This window comes from Megalobrama amblycephala, linkage group LG22, assembly GCF_018812025.1.
Source record: "Megalobrama amblycephala isolate DHTTF-2021 linkage group LG22, ASM1881202v1, whole genome shotgun sequence".
Taxonomy (NCBI): Eukaryota; Metazoa; Chordata; class Actinopteri; order Cypriniformes; family Xenocyprididae; genus Megalobrama; species Megalobrama amblycephala.
Genome location: NC_063065.1, coordinates 226,115 through 251,046, shown reverse-complemented (window position 1 = coordinate 251,046; position 24,932 = coordinate 226,115). Strand labels below are relative to the sequence as shown.

Sequence of the window (24,932 nt, the reverse complement as noted above, 5' to 3'; positions counted from 1 at the left end):
ATTCAGCATTGTATTCATTGTATTCACATTTACTCATTCCTCAAACTTTGTCACTACAGTCTAGCTTCTTTTAGTTGCCGGTTCTGATCCAATGCCTGGCTTCTTACATATATGTCATCACCTCGGCGAAAAGGGAGGGGGCCAGAGCATATTAAAGTGGCTGACATCATACTTATGAGTTCACACACCTCTTTAATGTTATTTCAACAAGAAACACTGAGAGTAACCAAGGCTGGCACATAAAAATAAATTACACATTTCATTCATGATTGAACCTGAGGTAGTTGAACATCACTAATGTTTGGTTTGTATGTCATCAGATGATTCTCAGTTTGCCATCAGTGAATCCACATAGAGTCCAGAGTTCATCCAGGAGCTTCTTCCATCTGCGGAGCGAACGGCTCTCCTCTATAATCTGTCATTCTTGTGTCTGGGAGGCTTCCCAAAGCTGGAACGTATGATCAGAGACCAAGCTATTGAAACACAAATGCTGTTCGGAACCTCTGAGGCTGTTCTGCTGAAGGTGAGACTAATTCATCATGTTCTGCTTTACATATTGTAAAAAGTCTGTCTTTATTTACCCACCCTTATGTCGTTTCAAAGCCATGCTGTTATTTTGACATGCAAGTATTATGTGAAAAAAACAAATCCAGTTTAGATGCTTCTGAAATTGTGAACTAATGTTTCTTCTTTCGTAATTGACTAATATATATATATGATGATGTTTTCTCGTAGTGTGTTGGCACAAGTTCCAACCTGGTCTCTTCACTGTTCCCGATGCTGAAGAATGCTGTTCTGAAGAATAAATCCGTTCTGGCTGTACAATACCTGGAGAAAGCCAGAACATGGATCAATGACATCATTAGAGCCGTGGATGACATTGTGAAGAGGTAAAAACACTGAAGTTTTGCATTTTACAACAAACAATCAGTACACCGCAAACAAATGATTTTCTTGCTTTCTTAACCCCTGTTCACACTGCCAGTGACTTTGTTACTGTATGTTGCTAGTCTCTCTACTGTAAAGATGCTTGTGGGCGTTCCTAGTGCTGTCACTCTAATGTTATTGGTTGACTGCATGTCTGGCCATATCTTTAGAAAATGCAATCACAAATGATATATAAAACTATGATTTTGTATTTTGACTAGGAATTAGACTGAAAAGAATTAAAAGTAGCATTCCACTGTTGGAGAGTGTTGTGATACAAACTACAGAAGTGCACAGTTCATTAAAAGCCAACATTGTAGTTTTGAGATTCTCCTCAGAGATATTCCTCATTTAAATAAATCGCACCCGGTGGGTGGGGCCTGCTTGAGTTGCGTTAGTAGCGTGTTGTTGTCATGTGAAACTGGTGGATCATATCACTGTACATGCAACCTATTTTTCAGGTATGACCAACAAACCCGAAATGTGAAAACATGCACCAGTGATGTGTATCAAGAACAGAAAGAGACCGAAGAAAAAATAACGAAACAAACTGATGAGGTGAAGGGTCTGGAGGATGCTGTGGCCAATCTTGAAAAGGAGCTGAGAAGCAATGTCAAAAATATGGAGGAAATTGAGAGAAGATATCAAGACAAAAACAATGAACTACAGAATCAAGTCAGACAATATGAACAACAAAAACAATGTGCCTGGTTTCTCAGAGCTTTTGTTCCATTTTTTGCATGCCACCAAGATGCTTCGAACATGCCTGGCATTGCTGCTAAACAATCCGAGCTGTCCAATCTCAACTCTGAAAAGAACAGTCTGCGAACCAAAGAGTGGAACATCAAAATCCAACTGACTGATCTTCAGCTGAAGTTGGCCAATTCCAAAATACTACTGGGTGAGAGTCTCTCTGTGCTTTTAAATTATCATGCTGTTTACATGTTCATCACAGCCTGAAGGCTCCCAATGATCTCTCATGAATCAGAATCTGTTGTATGTTGTCTGTCCAGGTGCGATACCCAGTCCTGTCCACCTGAAGGAAGTCCAGAGGACACGACAAATTCTGGTTGATCTTAAAAAGTTCTGGGAGAAAGTGGGTGTTACGCTGGACACACTGAAAGAGGAGACCTTTGTTGGGGAGGATCTGATTGCAATGTGTGACATGAAGGATGAGTTCCTGAACTCATGATGAGATGTCGTTCTTCACCATATATGGTGCATGGGGTTGAGACTAGACGTCAAGAACGGCTCGCTGTCTCCCCAGTAGAGAACTACGTTCCTGGGGGTGACATTGGACTGTGTTATGATGCAGCACAGTTTTCTCCTGCTCGTATAGAGACCATCTTGACTATAGTCACCAACATCAAGCTAGCCCAAGCCATCACAGTCAAACACTTTCAGAGAGAGAGCTGGGGCTTCTGGCAGCAGCGTCCAACGTAATACATTTTGGCCTGCTGTACATGAGACCTCTGCAGTGTTGAGACCATTATAAACTTTAGAGCTCCCTCCACGAGGAAACTTTATGTTTATGTATTAACCCATTGACAAGGTGGCGGAGAAGTTTCTCTCTTTCAAAGTGGCCTATTACGTCCCTTAAAAGAGTTGTGGACCTGCAGGCTCTTTCCGTTGCTCCCACTAGCCTCCTGGGAGGGCTATGTACCCAAGGTGCCATCAAACGTGGCATGGTCTGTTATTCTGCAGGCTTTTCATCCTCCACCACATGTGTCGGGTGATCATGAGAAGCTACATTTATTATGCCCTGTTAGAGCCTTAGAGGCCTACATACGTATAGGTCCTCAGGTTGGAGGAAGTCGGACCAGCTACTTGTGTACATTGGGTCACTTAAGAAGGGTTCCCCTGCCTCTAAACATTGTGGAGGCTATCTCTTAAGCATACGAGGCGTGCAATTTGCCTACCCGACTAGCGGAGTGGCATTCTTCAAGGCCCTGTTATCAGGGGCTTCCCTTCAAGATGTCTGTGATGCAGCTGGCTGGGCCTCCCCACACACTTTCATAAGTTATTACAGCTTGGATCTTCCATCCATGCCGGGTTCTCAAGTCATCTTGTCCTGAGTTGTGCTTTGACAAGCTTCACACCAGGGTAGACTCTAGTTGGTGTGGCGCAGTGGGAATTTCGTTCCCCAAAGTGATGTTCCGATGCAGCGCAAGTTCCCTCGAAAGGGAACTGCCATTTAAATGTAGAAAGGGTCTGCCATTTAAATGTAGTATGTATATATGCTATGCTGAATTGTGTCCTGTGGTGTTATAAGCCAATCAGTGTTGACATGACGCCATTTTCTTGCAACTCATCTCAGGTGATTGGCTTAGAAAATAACTTTAGAAAATGAGTCAAACCATGAGCTAAAATGGCAGTATGTAGGTTAGATGAACGAAAGTCTTACAGGTTCGGAACGACATGAGGGTGAGTAAATGATGACAGTATTTTCATTTTTGGATAATTAACCCTTTAACTCTGCTCAAGGCCAAGTGTTTGCTTTCATAACAAGACTGTACACAAAATACATGATGATTTAGTGAATGAATCCAAAATATCTGTATATCACCTGTAGGTAACATGCTAATTCATCTGATCTTAACGGTTGTCTGAATCATTGTCATATATTGTCTGAGCACAAAATAATGAATACAATGATGTACACTTGTTAAAATGTTTCATTCCTGTTGGGAGTTTTTGTTTTACTCTTTTAAGGATGACGATAAGACAATGAATATTTATTGAATTAGCATAGGCCTATATCGATGAAAACAAAGTTATTATGATGGTTAATGTTATTACCCCCCATAAAGTATGATGTATGAAGTATAAAGTACATATGTGACAAAACTGTTAGTAAATCAGTGAAAGTTTTCAGACAGAAGTATTCTCACATGGCCCCTAGGTGTCAGTGTTTCCTAATTCATTTCAACAATCCCTTGCAGGTTGTGAAAGTTAAACTAAAATGAATATGTGTGTAGTTAGTGAAATGTGTCACTTTTCTAGAATTGTCTGTAATACAAAATATTAAAGTGTTAACCCTATCATTATGGTAAATGAGTGTGTTTAGAGAGAAATCCATCATCAGAACTTGTTGTTTTGTAAGGATTCAGTTGTTGTGACGTGTGAGTCTCTGTTGTCATGGTGAATTTAAAGAATGGAATCCCTCTATAAGGCGGCTTTACCGCTCCATCACAGTCCTCTTTAACATACACTGTAAAATCTAGACAAACAGTTATATAGAAAAAGAAAGTCTTATTTATATGTCCACTTTAGAAGAATCAGATACCAGTGGTTTTCAACTGGTTTGGCTGTGGGACCCACATTTTCACATTTCTTATTAAGCCGTGACCAAATTTATTCCTCAAATGGTTGACACTCTGTCCCAATTTAGTTACATATAAAGTTAAGGACATAGAGTTAAGGAAACACTCCCTCGTCTCCAAGATTTTTTATCAACAAGACGAACCCTAACTCTCCTCACAAGTCCTGTCATGATCCCAACCTGTTTGCCCCGTCTTATGCGTCGACTCTTTTGTTACTTTCTGTCCTAGTGCCATCCATGACTGTTGGTCAATTGTAGCTTTTTTCATGTTGATGAGTTCTCTGATTGATCCCCAGGTGTATCTTGTTCCTCGTTTAGCTTGTTTGCCCCTGTGTGTATATATAGTCCTTGTGTTCTCTGAAAGAAACATTCACTAACATTATTGCTAAATGTAGGAGTTTTTTTGGACTAAGTGGAATATGAAAGTGATAAATAAAAAACAAACATGCCATGGTTACAATTACAGACGAAAAAAGAATGGTGATGTTAAAAAATAAAACTGTGGTAAAACACTGTATTTCAGAAAAACTTGTTTAAAGAAAAAAAATCAAAGAAACATAATGCCCCTAAGATATTAACTATTAACTATAGAACTATTGTGATTGTTTGTTATTACAGCTCGTACAAAACGCAGCAGCTAGAGTTCTTACTAGAACTAGGAAGTATGACCATATTAGCCCAGTTCTGTCATCACTGCATTGGCTTCCTGTTGAACATCGTATAGATTTTAAAATATTGCTAATTAGTTACAAAGCACTAAATGGTTTAGCTCCCCAGTACCTGAGCGAGCTCTTAATGCATTATAGTCCTTCACGTTTATTGCGATCTCAGAATTCAGGCCAGCTGATAATACCTAAAATATCAAAATCAACAGCAGGCGGTAGATCCTTCTCCTATTTGGCACCCAAACTCTGGAACAATCTTCCTAGCATTGTTCGGGATGCAGACACACTCTGTCAGTTTAAATCTAGACTAAAAACGCATCTCTTTAACCTGGCATACACATAACACATTATCAATTTATATTTTCAAATCCGTTAAAGGATTATTAGGCTGCATAAATTAGGTCAGCCGGAACCGGGAACACTTCCTATAACACCAGATGTACTCGTTACATCAGAAGAAGAATGGCATCTACGCTAATATTAGTCTTTCTGTTTATCCCGAGGTTTACCGTAGTCAACCGGATCTGGGCCGGGCCGCTGAGACCAAGGACCTGCGCCTTGACACGACCACAACGCAGCCCTGAAGTATCAGCAGAGATCGAGTCGACTAGATCATCCATTGTGAAGACATCATCGACACGACAGCCAGTGCCACAGTTCCTCAACAGACCGTCCATACCGGCGTGATGAATACGATCCTCATCTGGATGGAACTGGAATAAATACTTTGAATGTTGCGATCCTATCGGACTTATGATAGCAACCTGAATCGTAACAAAGCACTGTTCGCCAGAGGAGAACAGGCCCCTCGACTAAGCCTGGTTTCTCCCAAGGTTTTTTTTCTCCATTTTAACACCTGTTTGCCACCTGATGTCACCTGTTGGAGTTTGGGTTCTTGCCGCTGTCGCTTTTGGCTTGCTTAGTTGGGGACACTTGACATTTGATATTCAACAGTGCTTTGATCTGTCTGCATTGACACTATTCTTTAAGAGCTGCTGTGCAGCCACAATTATACACCAGTTATCACTGTAAAGCTGCTTTGACACAATCTGCATTGTAAAAAGCGCTATATAAATAAAGGTGACTTGACTATTGTTCAGAGTGTTACAATTGTATTACAATCTTCTTTAAAAGAAGAGTATTATTCCCTTTTATACATCCAATTGTGTGTTTGTTTGCGTGTACATAATCTGATTCACAAAATAAACCATGCATATTCTTTTGTTATTTTTCGTCACTTGCACATATATAGAAATGAGATCCTCATAAAATGCCCATGAGATGCCAGCACACGTGGCCTACAGATGTGACCCGATATCTGCAGTCATAAACAAACCTTAGGAACTCAAATATACCGTGCAAAAGTAAAAAAACAATCCATGTTCAATTTAGCCAAAGGTCTGTAGGCCAACATCACTATTCCAATATGCTTTGGTCATATCGAATCCCCAGAGGATAATCCAATGTCAAAGGTCAACGTGACGTAGGTGGGCATGACGTTAATGGTCTGGGTGGGGGAGGGGCGTGGCGGGGTCAGAGGTCACCATCACCATCATTTTATCATAAGGTCTCTTATATGTGCTACTACTGTATGTGCCGACATTCTCTAACAAAATCATGCTTTACAACATATTCTGATGTGTTATTGTTGAAATATTACATGCCCCGCCAGGTAACTGTAAGAACTAGTGAAATAATGAAGTAATGACACCTCCATTACACTTTGTTGGCACATGCAATTACCTCGAGGACATGTTCTGGAGATCATAGTTCATTAATAAAACATCAGAATATGTTGTAATCCAGGGTTTTGGCAGACACTGAATTTATTTAACCCAGATAACATAACCATTGATAATATGTCGAGTCAGTGTTGATGCGTACAAAGTGATGTTGTTTCAGTATCACTCTTGCACCCTCAGTTAATGTTGAGATTTCAACCTCATATCAATGGTAATATTATTGATTCAACATTACAAAGTGATATTTTTTTAACATGCACCCTCATTTAATGTTGAAACAATGGTGAACAAAAAAATCAATGGTAATGTTTATTTAGACTTACATGATACCTTGTGTGTCATTTTTCATTTTAATTGTGCAACTTTATCTAAACTAGGCGACTGCGTATGTTAGAATCAGCGTATGAATCTCAGCAATGGTGACATGCTTCATGGTGCAATGCATTCTGGGAGCCATGGATAAGTTTCGTATGAGGCACCCAGAATGCATTGCACCATGAAGCATGTCACCATTGCTGAGATTCATATGCTGATTCTTGATATCTGTGTGCGAGTAAAACTCACAGGAGCCCAAAATATGTAAATGGTGTTATAAATCGTTTGATGTTCTGATGAAATTCTATTATTCTCTGGCTGTAGAATCATAACAATAAAACAGAATTAATAACATGCTACCCGTATAAACCTCCCACATAATATCAATGAGTTAAGCCAATATATGATGATTATATTCTTACCATCAATCAGCTTACAGCATCTGATTATATTTTCTCTTGCTGTTCTCACATAACAAACAGACACAGCTATCAAGAGAAAAACTAATGTTAAAAAGTCAAGAGCCTGACTAAAGCACACAGTGATCGCCACAATGGTAACATCAAATCAAACTATTACTTTCAAATAAGTAATCAACATCTAAGCCTCTTCTTAATACTTAATACGAACTTCTGTAGATGTCTGACAGAAATAAAGTCAGTCTGGTTAGTAATAAGTGAAGCTAATGTTGTTTGTGGAGTTGTTTAATCAGATCTTGAGAGATGTAATGTATTTTATCTTCAGTTGATTTCATCCACGGCTGTGGCTGGAAGTAGTTCTTGTGTTTCTCTTTCCTTCAGTGATTCTGCTTGTTAACAGCAGGTGTTCTTCACTAATACAAAATCATTATTCAATCACTTAATTATCTCATTACCTCCAACACTGATTAAGTGTTACATTAAACAGCCTGTAGTGTGCACACTAAGCAGTGTTCATTTCATCTGGGCAAATCCATGTGGGGCCTACATGGAAACTGGGTGCAAAACTGGCTGGGTCCCAGTTAGATAGCCCAGGTCAAACCCATTTGGGCCCCACATGGCTCTGCTGGCTGGGGATGTGACTTGTTTAACATGATCAAGCCTGTTATTTTTTCATTTAAAAAAAATTATTTGATCTAAGACTGGAGATTGCATCGTAAAGTAAAGTTACACAATGATTGATTCTACATAACTGATGTTGAACAACATTGAAATTTACAAAAATAATCAATGGTAATATTGTTGAATCAACGTTACACTATGATGTTGATTCTACATAACTGATGCTGAATCAATATTGAAATTAACAAAAATAATCATTAGTTTGGCTATAATATTGTTTGATCAATGTTAATGTGATGTTGATTGAACTAAAATGTCAACTTAAAATAAGGTTCTGAACAACATTAATATTTCAGCTACACTTCAGTGGTGCATCAGCAAATTTCTGACCTTTTCAAAGGTTTGGGAAAACTTTTAAAAACATAAATGACACCTTTCCAGTTTATTTTATTTGACAGTTTAACTCAAACAATGACAAAGAGAAAATTAAATGCTTTAAGAGTGAGGCATAAAGGACAAAAGCATTACATCCTTTAGAAATAACATTGCTTAAGTCTTATGTCATCATAAGTTTTCAAAATCTGGCTTGCATCAGACGACTGCCTCTTTTCCTTTGGGTTCTCTGAAATCTGAAAAAGAAAGCATGATGTTACTTAAGAGCAAGACAATTCAGTTGTCATATAAAGTCACATTCAAGAGTGTTAAAATGTTAAACACAATATGAGTCACTTTTTATAAACTGCCAAACACAGAATATTATAACTATATTTTTAATAGTGTTAAATTATGTCAATTTAATCTATTTATCAACACCTTCAATAACACTATGGGAAAGCGTCTAATCTTTCCACCCAAGTTCATCTCCAGCTCTAATTAAACACACCTGAAGCAATTAATCAAGGTCATTAGGATCAATGAACATTTCCAGGCAGGATTGAGAGGAATAAACACCTCTGAACTGCATTACATAAATCTCAGTTCATTTCTGTGAAACTATATAATATTCATATAACAAGTTTATATTTTAGAATAAAAGAGTTTAGTTTTTTTTTTAATGAAAATGTCTTTAAAGCTGCAGATTAACCTTATATAGATCTCAATCTGTTTAAATATCACAAAATAGCCATGTTAGTCATTTTCTCAAACACAAGGTGTCATTTTTTATTGTGTTTTTAGTGGAAAAAGGGGAAACTAAGTGGATATCAGTTACGTTCTTCAAATTTAATACAGATTCAGGAACATGAATGATTAGCTGATTAAGCAGTAATGAGGGAGCAGGATAAGACACAAAGGCTGCATTTACACTGGCACAAAACATCTGATCTTTTGCTCACATCTGACAGAGATCGAAAATTAAATGCACACGTGTAAACACAAAAATCCACACAGGATCCGATCTGAGCCACTTCCAAAATGTGGTTTTGAATCCGATAAATATCCGATCTCTGGACATGCGATCGCATCAAGTCCCAGAAGATAATCCTATGGACTACAACTCAATGTATTATCAATATCAAATTTATCAAGAGGGTGCATCTCATTTTTTTAATTTGTCCATCCTCATCTGTCTTCATCCCTGTTCAAGGAAAGAAATCAAGGTGCTCTGGAAGCATTGAGTAATAGATGCAATACATGGGCTCTGTGTAAAGTATGATATTCTTGCTCACATTCATGTCACTCACACTTCAATAAATGTTATTGGAACTTTAATAAAAATAAATATTACTAAAGCAAGATGCATGCACTTTTTAGGAATTTAGAAAATGGATGGTTTATTCAAACACTTTAATAACACTTTTAAATAAATAACTAATATATCTTATTAGATTCAGTAACAATAAATCAAATGCAAATTACAAACACAAAAAAAAAGAACAGAGAAATTATACGGAAGATGCACCATTGTTTGAAACCCAGAGAAGTCAGGTGGTTCAACAAACAACACGACTGTATGAGATGCACCTGTGTTTTCTCTCGAATGAGGAGGAATTGATTAGACTGCTGAGAAGTGCACATGCAAAACCAAAATAGCGTTTACCAATTTCAAACTAAAATGCATGTTTCAACCATTTTTTAACAGACTTGCTAAAATTATGAAGGCCCACCCCACACCAAGCCCCTGGTGGATTAATCCAAATCGCGTAAAAGCCCACTGTGGATTAAAAACGCCCCACTGATTGAGAAACACCCACTAGTGTTCTGCAGAGATACACACCAACTATAAATCACTGTTAGTTCAGTGCCACTGTCTCCACCCATGTGTGCTGTCGACTCATCAAAATTTCAATGCTGATCCAATATGCATTAAACATTGAAAAACACTGCTTCATGAAGCTTCTGAATCAGCGGTTCGGAGCACCAAAGTCACGTGATTTCAGCAGTTTGGTGGTTTGACATGGCGGTTTCGAATCATGATTCGACAAAAAAGATTCATAACGCTCCGAAGCTTCCTGAAGCAGTGTTTTGAAATCGTCCATCACTAAATAAGTCGTTATTTTGTTTTTTTTGGCGCTCCAAAAATATTCTCGCGGCTTTATAATATTAATATTGAACCACTGTACTCACATGAACTGATTTAAATATGTTTTTAGTACATTAATGGATCTCGAGAGAAGAAATGTCATTGCTCAGGCCTCACCGAGCCATCGGATTTCAACAAAAATATCTTAATTTGTGTTCTGAAGATGAATGAAGGTCTTACGGGTGTGGATCGACATGAGGGTGAGGAATAAATGACATTATTTTCGGGTGAGCTAACCCTTTAAGTATATTTTTCTAAAATATATATTTTCAGAAAATATGCTAAATTACAACTACTTTAAAGTATGTTAAAAGTTGTATTGTGAAAATGGGTAAAAGCATGATGCTAATATATTTTTTTATATATTTAAAGATGGTACAAGTAGATTTGCAATTTACTATTGACTATATACAGATATTTTGAGTGCTGAAACCCAGAAACCCATCAACAGTGAAAACAAATGTTTATTTATGCTTGAATATATGTCTCATACAAGGCCATTTAAACAAGCAAGGTCCTCGGACTATGAGGGCTCCCAGTTGGGCCTTATGTGTCACAGTCACTCTCTCTGCACTACATAGCTCAACATTCCTCCTTAACCACACACCTGCACTCAGTCAGCCATCACCACACCTGCCACATCTCACCTCCTGATTCCAGATTTCCTGCACCTGCACGTCCTCATCAGCGCACCCTTTATCTGCCACCGATCCCTTCTTATCTTTGTCTGGTCTCGTCTGAGAAATTCCACAGACCTTTTCCAGTTTGACTCACCTCAGATACCGACCTGTTGTTCCTGATTTGTTTTTTGTCTGTCATCATCTGTTCCCCTTCATCGTCGTCTTCCTCGATCCTCTGTTCATCAACCTGCATCGCCACCATGTCACCTGCACAAGAAACACTGTGTTACAGCCAGCTAAGTCTACTGCATACTATCATCTGCCATATTCCCATTACCTGTTGCATTCCCGCTCTGATCCTATACACATACAGTATATCTGCAATAAAGACATGTTGTTTAACAACCTCCCTCGTCTGTCCTCTTCTGCTTATGACACTATGTGAATGTGAAGGCCCCAAAACCGCTTATAGAACTGTTGTCCCATCCTGTTTTATTTATTTGAACTTTGAGCTCCTGTCCTTGTGTGAAAGTTACTGGATTAAAAATACAGAAAAGTTCGTTATACACAGGAGATGACGAACGTTAAACAAGACTGCAGACCTTTTCTGTATTTTTTATGTGATATACATATAGGTCTCAGCACCTAATTAGCTGGGTGAGCATGGTGAATGCTTCGATTGAAAGTTATTGGAAAAAATAACTATTTATTATTACAATATAACTGCCCATTTTCTATAAGTTGAAGTGAGACTAAATTTTAAAACATAGGCTATTTTTTTTTCTTGCTAAAATTCAAAATTATCCTACAAAATGGGTCTAGAGAGAGAGCAATAGAGTATGTTTTAGCACGCTTATGATTTAAAATGTAAAAATTGTGATATGAGCCACACCGATCATGTGAGCAAAGTCTGCAATTAATACGTTTAATTAAATCATAGCCTTTTGTAATTAGATTTTAGTTCGTTTGACAGATACTTTGCCAAAGCAATGGCGCAAAATGTTAAAGTTGTGTAAAATATTTTCAGTTCATTATGAAACTATATGGTGGGATTTGAGGCCTCAGAGTGAGAATGTTTTGAATATTCATGATCATCACTACATGTTCAATTCTACACGCTCAGAAAAAAGGTACAAAAGCTGTCACTGAGACGGTACCCTTTAAAAAGGTTCTAATAGGTACTCATATGTACACTTTTGGTACCAATATGTATCTTTAAGTTACTAATATGCACTCACAGTACTAATATGCACCATAACACTCTTTACATACAAAGGTGTACCTTTTGAAAGGGGTAACGCCCCAGTGACAGCTTTTGTACCATTTTCCTAATATACTTAATTTGTACAAATAAGGGAAACAATGGAAATGGGAACGGTGTGTGTGAGAGAGGTAATTGGCCCCAGGGCCTTGGCAAGTCATAATTCCATCCCTGATTCACCACATCATCACATGATATCTGGATTTGAGCTATAAATACTGCTGTCTGTAAGCATAAGACAGCTGAAGTCTTTCAGGAGAACACAGAATATACGGTAAGTGTATTATACTTTCTATTCACAATTTACTTTAAATATACTTTGTAGTGGCTATCCTAACTAGGCTACACCAGCTAGCATTATGTAAATTAACGAGTTTTATTAAAGTAAAAGTGTACTAACCATTTGAACAACATGATGACATTGAAAGTATTCTGTACACAGATGTAAAGTACAGTACATTACTATTACATTAAGTACAGTACTCTCATAAATGACACTTATGTAGAAAACTATCACTTGTAGTTGAGTTCAGGAAGCTGGTGATGAACATTGACAATAATTTGTACTGTATAAGCAAGTGTATTGAAGTTTAGAAGAAAAATACATTTCAAGTGCATTAAAGGATTAGTTCCACTTTCAAATAAAAATTTCCTGATAATTTACTCACCCCCATGTCATCCAAGATGTTCATGTCTTTCTTTCTTCAGTCGAAAAGAAATGAAGGTTTTTGATGAAAACATTCCAGGATTTTTCTCCTTATAGTGGACTTCAATGGGCACCAAATGGTTGAAGGTCAAAATGTACAGTTTCAGTGGAGCTTCAAAGAGCTTTAAATGATACCAGACGAGGAATAAGGGACTTATCTAGAGAAACGATCGGTCATTTTCATAAAAAAAATACAACTGTATATGCTTTATATAAACAAATGATCACCTTCCAAGTGCTTATGCTTTCCGTATTCTTCAAAAAGTTTATGCTGTATGTCCTACGTCTTCCCTATTCTACTTATGGAACGAACGCGGCTCCAGTTACGTTTTTTTCTGTAAGTAGAATAGGGAAGGTGTAGGACATACAGCGTAAGCTTTTTGAGGAATACAGAAAGCTGAAGCACTTGGAAGGTGATCATTTGTTTATATAAAGCATATACAGTTGTATTTTTTTTTACGAAAATGACCAATCGTTTCTCTAGATAAGACTCTTATTCCTTGTCTGGTATCGTTTAAAGCCCTTTGAAGCTGCACTGAAACTGTAATTTTGACCTTCAACCGTTTGGTGCCCATTGAAGTCCACTATAAGGAGAAAAATCCTGGAATGTTTTCATCAAAAACCTTCATTTCTTTTCGACTGAAGAAAGAAAGACATGAACATCTTGGATGACATGGGGGTGAGTAAATTATCAGGAAATTTTTATTTGAAAGTGAACTAATCCTTTAAGGCACACCATATATATTAAAAACTAAACACATTTAAAATACATTAACAAATGTAATTTTGGACAACACACTTAAGTCGAAATTAAAATCAATTATTTGACGTGCTTTAGTGTATTAGTCAACACATCAAAATAAGTGTACTTCCTTAAAGCACTGCAAAAACATAATGATTTATTAAAATGTATGTTTAAATAAAAATGGATTAGACATTAAAGTAAATTTTTACTAGTGTGTTAATATTGTCATTAAAGTGTACTCTCCTTAAGTACACTAAAGTGGCAAATGAAAACAGACTCCAGAGGTGACTGAGACTCCAGAGGTGATCTTCAAGTGCACTTTTTTAAAAAGTATACTTTTCAGGATTTAAGTACACAAAAAGTACACTTTCAGTACAATTAAAAGGTCATGAAACCCCAAAACACTTTTTTGAGATGTAAACAGATATGTATAGGCTGCACATCATTGAAAACACTAAAGGTACTCATTAATGTTATTCATAAGTGAAAAAGAGTTATTTTTGCATTTTTCAGAGCGATTTCTGTCTTCTGGTTTGAAAAGCTGCGGAGCAACGTCAAAATCTGACGTCATTGTGTACTTTCGGCCCAAGTATGGGCATGGTCGAACATGCTGACGTAGACCATTTCGAGCGATTCTCGGCATATATTCATGACATAAAGCTCATTTAATCCAATCACTGCACTGTAGTATGCATAAGATTATAATTGCAGTATTATGCCTGAGGAAGTATCACTTCTCTCGCCTCGGTCTCTTGTCATTCAGAGACATATCGTTGGTGTTCGTTTCCTCAGTGCTACAACACAATGTGTTTTCCTGAGACGCGACCAGAGCAGAGGTTTGGGTGCATGTGGATTGTTTTGCTGTAATCTACCAGCACAAATGGAAAATATGTTCACGTGAGATCGCATTACAGCGGAGAATTCAAATGTCACAAAAGTGCGGCTCATTCACCTCTGCCTGCTCTAGCTGCATTCAAACACGCGAGCCGTATATGTTTCCCTCAGCACAGCAGCACATGAGTGTTGTTTGTATTTTGCTCGCGATGCGGTCAGTCTAGAGTTTGAATACAAACACATAAAAAATACGACTGTTATGATATGCGCGCTCCCCGTGTATCGGTTTCAGTGCGGAGCTTCGCGTTGTGTTTAACAACACTAGCCACGTGGATCCTATAGCTCATACAGAATAAAGTATCCGTGTTTAAAGTTTTTATTTCACACATTCTCCTGCACCAAACATTAACCAGCACGCTGTAGTTATGCACACATACTTCATCAAGTCTTCTTCAAATGAATTATATGTGCAAACTGGACACGGATACAGTGGTGTAGCCTATCTGAACACGACGACATGATTATTCTAATGGACAAAAGACTGATTTTGAGACTGCAATGCTCGTAAACGTAAGCAAAGTAGCCTATTATTAGCCCTATTAAATATTCTTTCGCATTTCTCCCTTGTGCTTGGGAGTTTGTTGTCATTTTCTCCGTGCTCATATATTAATATTCATTATTCTGTATAATGAGTGTGTTCTATGTCTGTGCTTCATTGATTGTTCTCTCCCCTCTCTCTCTCTCCCCACCCCCCCACACTCCCACTTTTCCAGAGCTTTACATGCCCATTTTAACAGACTTTTTTGAGCTTTGAGGTGTGAACGACCAGGGTAAAACAGGGGGGTTTCATGACCCTTTAAGCACACTTCTTCTTCACAAATGCAATCTGAAGCTTTTCCACTGCCTGTATTATGGAGGGAGCATATGAATAAATAATAGTCATCTGCATACAGGTGTAGTGTAGCTTGAATGTCCTTTTCAACCTTATTTATAAAAGGTTGAAAAGGCAATGCTGCCTTATTTTCTGTCCAAGGCACCAATAGGATAATTGATCACAACCAGTGATGGTTCTGTGATGATCTTAGCTAAAACTGAAAGTTTGGAAATAAGACATTATCAGTAACATTATCTGAATAGATGTACAAAATTAAGAAGACTATTTATCTGATTACCTACTAATTATATAACATAAGAGGAGAGTATTGTAAATACACCCCTTAAGTTGTAAACAATTCTAATTGTTGATTCTAATTGCATCACATTTTCTGTCATATTTTTTAGAGACCTTACCTTTGGATGCATTACCAGTCTACGCTCAGTTGAACAAAAAAAAAACATGTCCAATTCCACAGGTGAGACACTTTTCATTTCATTTATTCTGAAATAACAGTGTTGTATACATTTTATAATTTCCCTTCAAGGTAGCAAATGTCTGGAAGAAGCTTTAATGTGGCTTGTGATTCGAGTTCCATGATTTCACACAGAACGTTATGTTCTACCAATGCAACTCGAGACCTCAAAATTGATCTTCGATACAGCAAGGACAACCAGCAAGTTTTTTTATAATCTTAATGCAACAGACTGCATGCATACTATGATATGAATCCATCAATGTAAAAACAAAGTCACATTTACTAAGTGAAACAAGTTCACCCTACTCAAATTCTCAAAATGTTACTGAAAGTGCATTTCACTTAAAGTTATGTGAACTCCAACTGAATGAGTTACAGCAGATTTGCCAAACTGCTTTGCATCAGAATGTAGAAGGAAAGTAAATGTTGAAAGTATGTGCTATTTATCTGTTTTTGGTTGATATAGGTGGTAGGGGTGTAACAATACATCATGATGATAGGTGGAGTTTCACTTCTGTGCTTGGTGGTAGAGGTCTGAATGGCACTTACAAAAATTAACCATGGTTTTGCTAAATAAAACCAAAAAACCTTGGTTAATATAGTTAAATCATGGTAACCACAAATTAACCATGGTTATTCATTTAGTGCATATCATCTATATAATATTGTTGAATAGTAGGTGTCCCCAACAAAGCAAGCCAGAGGAGACAGTGGCAAGGAACCCAAACTCCATCATGTGACAGAATGGAAGACAAAACCTTGGGAGAAACTAGGCTCAATCGGGGGCCAACAAACGAATGATATTTAATAGGGAACCAATGGAGTGTTGACAGAACCGGGCTAATATGGTCATAATTTCTGGTTCTAGTAAGAACTCTAGCTGCTGCGTTTTGGACCAGCTGGAGTTTGTTTATTAGGTGTGCAGGGGAACCACCCAGTAGAGCATTACAGTAATCTAGCCTTAAAGTCATGAATGCATGAACCAACTGTTGGAAATGTGGCTTTCAGATAAAAGATTGGTATAAGAGCACACCCAGGGTCCTAACTGACAATGATGACTTAACAGAGCAGACAAGTATTCTAGGTTATTATGTGCTGAAGTTTTTGAGTCACATGAATTCCTCTGGAACTCAAATTTTGAACTTCAAAACAAAGTTTGCTTAAAAAAAAAAATGAGTAAAACCATTGACTATTGAATATATCCTTCTCAGTACGAGTTATGAAGGAAGAGAATGGCGCTGACAGTTGGCGGTGCCATCCTCCTGTGATTAAATGTTTGTCCAGCTGCACTGAACTTCCTCTAGCTGCTGCTACTACTTGCAGGGATGTTTGGTACGAGCCAATCTTGACAGTAACAGTAAAACACAGCTTTTGGTTTTCCACCAGCCCAGGAGATCCCACTCATCTTCTATGTCGTGGTTGCAGCTGATGTAATTCTCAACATCATCTGCAGTTTCATTGAAGGGCATGTTTACTCACTCCTCAAACTCTGCCACTACAGACTAATTTCTTGTAGTTGGTAGTTCTGGTTCACCACCAGTCGTAAAGCTGGCTATCAAACGCCTGGCTTCTTGCGTATCTCGTCACCCTGGTGAACAGGGAGGGGGCCAGAGCATATTAAAGTGTCTGACATCATACTTGCGAGTTCACACACCTCTTTAATTTTATTTGAGCAAGAAACTTTTATTTGAGGAACCAAGACTTGCACATATATAAAAACGTTATGACACATTTCACCCATGATTGAACCCTAGAGGTTGTTGAACATCACTAATGTGCGGTTTGGTGTCTCAGAGCTTGTCGTCAGTGAATCCACATGGAGCCCAGACTTCATCCAGGAGCTTCTTCCATCTGCGGAGCGAACGGCTCTCCTCTATAATCTGTCATTCTTGTGTCTGGGACGCTTCTCAAAGCTAGAGCGTATGATCAGAGACCAAGCTATTGAAACACAAATGCTGTTCGGATCCTCTGAGGCTCTTCTGCTGAAGGTGAGACTAATTCATCTTGTGAATTAACTTAATTTCATCATGCTAATTCAAAAATTACTTTTTCCTCAGGATTCTGCATGTGCATGCAGTTCCAAGTGTATACATTTTTATTCTGAGGTGGAAATAAGCTTACATAGATACTAGTGCACTGGGCCAACAAATGTTTCTTTTATGAAAGCATAGACTGTATAATACATGGACGTAGCATCCATGACTTCACCCGTAGGTTTCTGAAGAGCATTTTTGAAGCCCAAAATGGGTGGAGCCGGCCGTCGCCATCTTGGCAGCGTGTCACTCCAGGATAACTGAAAATGGGCAAAGAGGCGGGATGTGGGTGGAGTTGAGGTGCCTGGTTGCTGAAACCACACCCTCCCAGCTCGACATGATCAAGTTAGCTCAAGGAGCTATCTATCTATCTTAGATACTATCTAAAATATTAATAATGATGACAAATTATACATCATTTAAAGGTTTACTATCAATCTATGGTGTTTGTTTTACGATATATAGATGCTCCAGCAGCAGTAATTTTGTAATTTGTGTTGGGTGTGCAAATGACAGCATGCAAAATCAAAATGGGACTTCATACCTTTGTAATGAAATATCCGTGCCCATGATAAGCATCCATTGAAAAACATCCAATAGCACTTTTTGTCCACAAAAACGTTAATCTAAGAAATATTGATATATTGTCCATTTGTTTGCGTCATATTTCTTCTGAACAATCTACTCTCTATCGAGAAATTATGCAATCTGAGCAGCGTTTATGTTGTAAAACTGTATAAGATCTTATACATTGGAGCCTCACAAACAAATGAGACTGCATCCAAAGTATCTTTTTCAAAATAGTGCTGCAGTTTTAGTTATAATATCCAAGTAGTGCTATCGGATTTTGAGGCGTCTTAAGAGGCATATTCTCCAGCCATTGCCAATGCCAATGCCAAGCCGATTCAACAACGTGTGGTCTGTTTATCTTCCACTTGTGGGCACATGTACACAGACGTACATCTGTCTCGACCATTCACCGCACAGCAAGCCATATTATTTGATAATAGTAAGAAATAATCCTGAAAAAAGCACAAACACGGCATGAGATGCCAAGTTCAGAGGCTGGAATTTTTGTACCAGGCTGTAAACATATTATTTTCTTCTGTAAAGTTTTTTAACATGGGGGTTCTATGGGATTGACTCCTTTTTGGAGTCTGTCTCTAGTGGCCAGTCGATGAATTGCACTTTGTCACTTCCGTGTTGGTTTCAAGAGAGAGGAAAGAAGGTTGCTGCTTGTATGAAACTTATCCTTGTGGATTAATTATCCTCGTTTTCTTGTAGTGTGCCGGCACGAGTTCCAACCTGGTCACCTCGCTGTTCCCAAAACTGATAAAAGCTGTTAAGAGGAACAGACCCAGACTGGCTGTGACGTACCTGGAGAAAGCCAGAACATGGATCATGGACATCATCAGAGCTGTGGATGACATGGTGACGAGGTGAAAACATTTATGAAGTTTTTCAAAACAAACAATCAATTTTCTTATCAGTACACAGTGAACAATTATTTTCTTGGCTTTTACTCACATGTAAACATTGATCAGCTCAACCTAACCTGAATGACGCACAAGATCAAATCTTGTGCTTAAAAAGCAATAGAGTCTCTTCAGAAAATTTGGACTAAACCACTTGATTCATATAGATTAGTCCGATCTCTTTTTGAGACATCAAAGATCAAGTTGCAAAGGGAGTGAATGGAAGGACAGGATGCTGTCAGATTTTATCAAAAAAGATCTTCATTTGTGTTCCGAAGATGAAAGAAAATCTTACAAGTTTGGAACGAGTAATTAATGGCTGAATTTTCATTTTGGGGTGAACTAACTCTGAATTTACTGACAGACTGGGAAGAGAGAAGCAGCAACAATGAAGAGTATAGGAAAAATAATGAGCATTCAAACCTGTTCTAGTAGAGCCCAAAAACAATATCAAGACTGTGTAAAAGGGCAGAATAGGTCCTCTTAAAGAAAATTGTTCAGAGTCTGTGTTGTTGTGTTTGTGAAATCCAGACTATATCACTGTACATGCACCCTATTTTTCAGGTATGATCAACAAACCAAAAGTGTGGGGAATTGCACCAGTGATGTGTTTAAAGAACAGAAGGAGACTGGAACCAAATTAAATGAACACACTGTCGAGATGAAGGCTCTGGAGGATGCTTTGGCCAAGCTTGAACTGGAGCTGAACAAAAATGTCAAAGATATGGAGGATATTGAGAAAAGAATTGAAAAAAGCACCCAAGAGCTGCTTTATCTGATCATAAATAATAGAAATTACCGTTATTCTTTTTTATGGGGCTTGTTCTCATTTAATCGACACTATAATGATGCTGCTATTCTTGCTAAACAAGCCGAACTGAACAGTCTCGTCCTTGAAAAGAACAGTCTGAGAATCCAAGCGTGGAACATCAAAATCAAACGGACTGATCTTCAGTTGGCCAATTGCAAATTACAACAGAGTGAGAGTCTCTCTGTGCTTTTAAAATGATTATTACTAACGTTAATGCATCAGTGTGCACATCATGCTGTTTACATGTTCACCCAATGATCTTTCATGAATCAGAATCTGATGTATGTTGTTTGTTCAGGTATGATTCCCAATCCTGTCCACCTGAAGGAAGTGCAGAGGTGTCTTGATCAAATCCGACAAATTCTGGTTGATTTTAAAAAGTTCTGGGAGAAAGTGTCTGTTACGCTGGGCACACTGAAAGACAAGACCTTTGTTGGGGAGGAACTGATTGATGACCTGAAACACACGAAGAAGGAGTTTCTGGACTCCATTGATGACGCAAAAATGGTTAGTTAGACGTTGAGTAAATGCTTCTGGTGAAAGTTGGGTCACACTTTAGATTAGGGTCCAATTCTCACTATTAAATATTGCTTCAAACTCCTAATTACTGCTTATTAGTAGTTAGTAAGGTAGTTGAGTTTAGGTATTGGGTAGGATAAAGGGATGTAGAATATGGTCATGAAGAATAAAGGGGTTAGTTCACCCAAAAATTAAATTTCTGTCATTAATCACTCACCCTCATGTCGTTCCACAACTGTAAGACTTTCGTTCATCTTCAGAATATAAATTAAGATATTTTTGATGAAATCTGAGAGGTTTCTGATCTCCCATTAAACACAGCAATGTCATTCCAAATTTCAAAATTTAGGCCCAGAAAGGGTCTAAAGACATCATTAAAAGGAGGAGTCAGAAATCTCTCGGATTTCATCAAAAATATCTTAATTTGTGTACCAAAGATGAAGGAAGGTCTTACATGTGTGAAACGACATGAGGGTGAATAATTAATGACAGAAATGAAATCCATGAAATTGACTAATCTTGTTTTTTATATGCAATATTGAAATGTTTATTATAAATAATTTATCCGTGCAGATCATTATTTGAAGTTGAAATTGGTTAAATTATTTTAAGGTAAAGTAATGGAAAAATAATAATGTTGCCATGACCTTTACTATGTACAGGTGCTGGTCATATAATTAGAATATCATCAAAAAGTTGATTTATTTCACTAATTCCATTCAAAAAGTGAAACTTGTATATTATATTCATTCATTACACACAGACTGATATATTTCAAATGTTTATTTCTTTTAATTTTGATGATTATAACTGACAACTAAGGAAAATCCCAAATTCAGTATCTCAGAAAATTAGAATATTACTTAAGACCAATACAAAGAAAGGATTTTTAGAAATCTTGGCCAACTGAAAAGTATGAACATGCAAAGTATGAGCATGTACAGCACTCAATACTTAGTTGGGGCTCCTTTTGCCTGAATTACTGCAGCAATGTGGCGTGGCATGGAGTCGATCAGTCTGTGGCACTGCTCAGGTGTTATGAGAGCCCAGGTTGCTCTGATAGTGGCCTTCAGCTCTTCTGCATTGTTGGGTCTGGCATATCGCATCTTCCTCTTCACAATACCCCATAGATTTTCTATGGGGTTAAGGTCAGGCGAGTTTGCTGGCCAATTAAGAACAGGGATACCATGGTCCTTAAACCAGGTACTGGTAGCTTTGGCACTGTGTGCAGGTGCCAAGTCCTGTTGGAAAATGAAATCTGCATCTCTGTAAAGTTGGTCAGCAGCAGGAAGTATGAAGTGCTCAGAAAACACAGTGGACCAACACCAGCAGATGACATGGCACCTCAAACCTCAAGCAACGTGGATTGTGTGCCTCTCCTCTCTTCCTCCAGACTCTGGGACCCTGATTTCCAAAGGAAATGCAAAATTTACTTTCATCAGAGAACATAACTTTGGACCACTCAGCAGCAGTCCAGTCCTTTTTGTCTTTAGCCCAGGCGAGACACTTCTGACGCTGTCTGTTGTTCAAGAGTGGCTTGACACAAGGAATGCGACAGCTGAAACCCATGTCTTGCATACGTCTGTGCGTAGTGGTTCTTGAAGCACTGACTCCAGCTGCAGTCCACTCTTTGTGAATCTCCCCCAAATTTTTGAATGGGTTTTGTTTCACAATCCTCTCCAGGGTGCGGTTATCCCTATTGCTTGTACACTTTTTTTCTACCACATCTTTTCCTTCCCTTCGCCTCTCTATTAATGTGCTTGGACACAGAGCTCTGTGAACAGCCAGCCTCTTTTGCAATGACCTTTTGTGTCTTGCCCTCCTTGTGCAAGGTGTCAATGGTCGTCTTTTGGACAACTGTCAAGTCAGCAGTCTTCCCCATGATTGTGTAGCCTACAGAACTAGACTGAGAGACCATTTAAAGGCCTTTGCAGGTGTTTTGAGTTAATTAGCTGATTAGAGTGTGGCACCAGGTGTCTTCAATATTGAACCTTTTCACAATATTCTAATTTTCTGAGATACTGAATTTGGGATTTTCCTTAGTTGTCAGTTATAATCATCAAAATTAAAAGAAATAAACAATTGAAATATATCAGTCTGTGTGTAATGAATGAATATAATATACAAGTTTCACTTTTTGAATGGAATTAGTGAAATAAATCAACTTTTTGATGATATTCTAATTATATGACCAGCACCTGTAGGCAATAGTGAGTGATTTCAGACACATCATGAGTTTATGTTGATGTATTTTTAGTGAATGTGTTGTGATTAATGCTGTCTTTAATCTTTCAGGACTGGAAGAGATTTGGTGTATGCTGTCAGAGAGCACAGGGCATCTTCAGCGCTCAGTCTAAGACTGCATATAAATTCCTGGAGATCAATCCGTCTTCATTCTCAGAGGCTGAAAGGATTACGCAGTATGAGTCCGTCATGGAGAAGCTGAAGAAGATCAATCCTCAGGGCTCCTGAGTGACAGAGATCTGATGCTTCCATTCACACTTTAAACGCTCTTTATAAGGCATACACACATTAATGCATAGAGCTTATCTTGTCATTTTTGTAATGCTTTGTAATCATTCTTTCAATTACTGTTCAACATACATATACTTTACTGAGTGTTTGTTAGGAATATTATTCCCCTATTCTATGTCTCAATTTATGAATATCTCTCTTAAAATTGCTTTGCATTTCATTATGGTTTATAGATCTTGTGGTGGGTCTGGTCACATGACTGATGTCTATGTCACACAATAAAGACTAAAGACATTAAACATTTCATTGTATCTTAATCATTCAAAAAGTCTTTTTCTAATGTTTCAGTGTGCATCAAGGTTGTAGTAGTCTACACACCACAAGCACTCATTTATGATAATCATCTTCCTCTTAATATTTTATCAAGCACCAAATGTTCTTCATTCAAGCCATTTCTGCTAAACATGTAGTGTGCCGCAATAAAAAAAAATACAAGCTGCAGATCATGTGGTTATTTTGACATCAGTTTGATATCTTCTACACAGCAGAAAATATATGACTAGTCTCCGACTGTTTGACTAAACCAGGCTAGAGCCAAGATGAGCAGATGTAGTATAGGCTATTAATCATCAAGTTAAAAGCATAAAAAAAAAAAACAGTGTTCTAGTTGTGAAAATTATTTGGAGATGGCAAGGAAAGACAACTTTGTTTTCTGCAAAAACTAGTGATGGAAGAAATGAAGCTTTTCAAAGCTTCGAATCAATTGAACCAAATTGCTTCTCAAAATGATTCACTGTTTTGAAGTTCCCTTTCATGGGAACATCGACGCTGCGTAGTCGCTTTGGGAACGCCTCTGCGTGATTACGTCTTGAAGCACTTGTGTAATCGAACCAATAGTGTAACGGGACGTCAGAGCGGGTGACGTCACGGACCAGGAAACTATAAAGCACCCCTGAGAACAAAGAACGCTAGCTTCTGCGTCTTCAGCAAGCGCTCTGTGTATTGTGTGTCTTATTTGGTGTTGTCTGTCTGTTCTACAGCTCGAAAATATCTCTTAGTCCGAGGGCAAGAGTATTTTCAGTCTACCAAGCACTTATATATATATAGAAAGACACATTTATAAATATGGCGACAGGCAAGCAGCAGTTTGTTCAGTGTGCTTCTCCCTGCCCTCGCTTCATCACGGGCGGGGATACACACGAGTTATGTGTAGCCTGTTTGGGAGTGGAGCATGCCCAGGCAGCTCTCGAGGGAGCTGTCTGTGTGCATTGCGAAAAGTTAACGCTCCGTACACTCCGTTCACGCCGGGCGTTCTTCGAGAAAGATAAAGAAGGCGCCGCGGCGAGTGTTCCCCAGGGATCGGGTCCCGCTGCTGCTGAGGCACAGCGGCGGCTTCATTCCTGGGGTTCACAGATGGATCTGGTGGAGGGGTTAGAGACGGGCCCAGCCCTATCTCGGCCCTCACCCGCCAGACCCAGTGTCTCTCCTTTGGTTGCGGAAGCACGCGCTGCAGTTTCTTCCCCCAGAGGAGAGGCACCAGCGCTTCACCTGTCTAGCTCTGAGGAGTTG

The 24,932-nt window shown here is 38.4% G+C and overlaps 1 protein-coding gene and 1 long non-coding RNA gene across 2 annotated transcripts; one reads left to right on the top strand and one right to left on the bottom strand.

The window, feature by feature from the left end:
- Window positions 1-246: 246 nt before the first annotated feature.
- LOC125258516 lies at window positions 247-23,662 on the top strand. Its single transcript, XM_048175501.1, has 4 exons — window positions 247-523; window positions 19,368-20,538; window positions 20,668-20,876; window positions 23,184-23,662. The coding sequence occupies exons 2-4, from the start codon at window positions 20,220-20,222 to the stop codon at window positions 23,358-23,360; spliced, it is 705 nt and encodes a 234-aa protein (XP_048031458.1). The 5' UTR covers window positions 247-523; window positions 19,368-20,219; the 3' UTR covers window positions 23,361-23,662.
- On the bottom strand, window positions 8,439-11,422 carry LOC125258517. The gene is made up of 2 exons (XR_007182643.1): window positions 11,307-11,422; window positions 8,439-8,640 (listed from the first exon to the last, which is right to left on the bottom strand). It is a non-coding gene; the product is annotated as an uncharacterized LOC125258517 (long non-coding RNA).
- Window positions 23,663-24,932: the final 1,270 nt, after the last annotated feature.

Excerpts from the sequence above, each read along its gene's own strand:
- LOC125258516 (XM_048175501.1), top strand. The coding sequence starts at position 20,220 with ATGAAGGCTCTGGAGGATGCTTTGGCCAAGCTTGAACTGGAGCTGAAC. Across the intron at positions 20,539-20,667 it reads CAATTGCAAATTACAACAGA|GTATGATTCCCAATCCTGTC; the intron begins GTGAGAGTCTCT and ends TTGTTTGTTCAG. Across the intron at positions 20,877-23,183 it reads CCATTGATGACGCAAAAATG|GACTGGAAGAGATTTGGTGT; the intron begins GTTAGTTAGACG and ends TTAATCTTTCAG.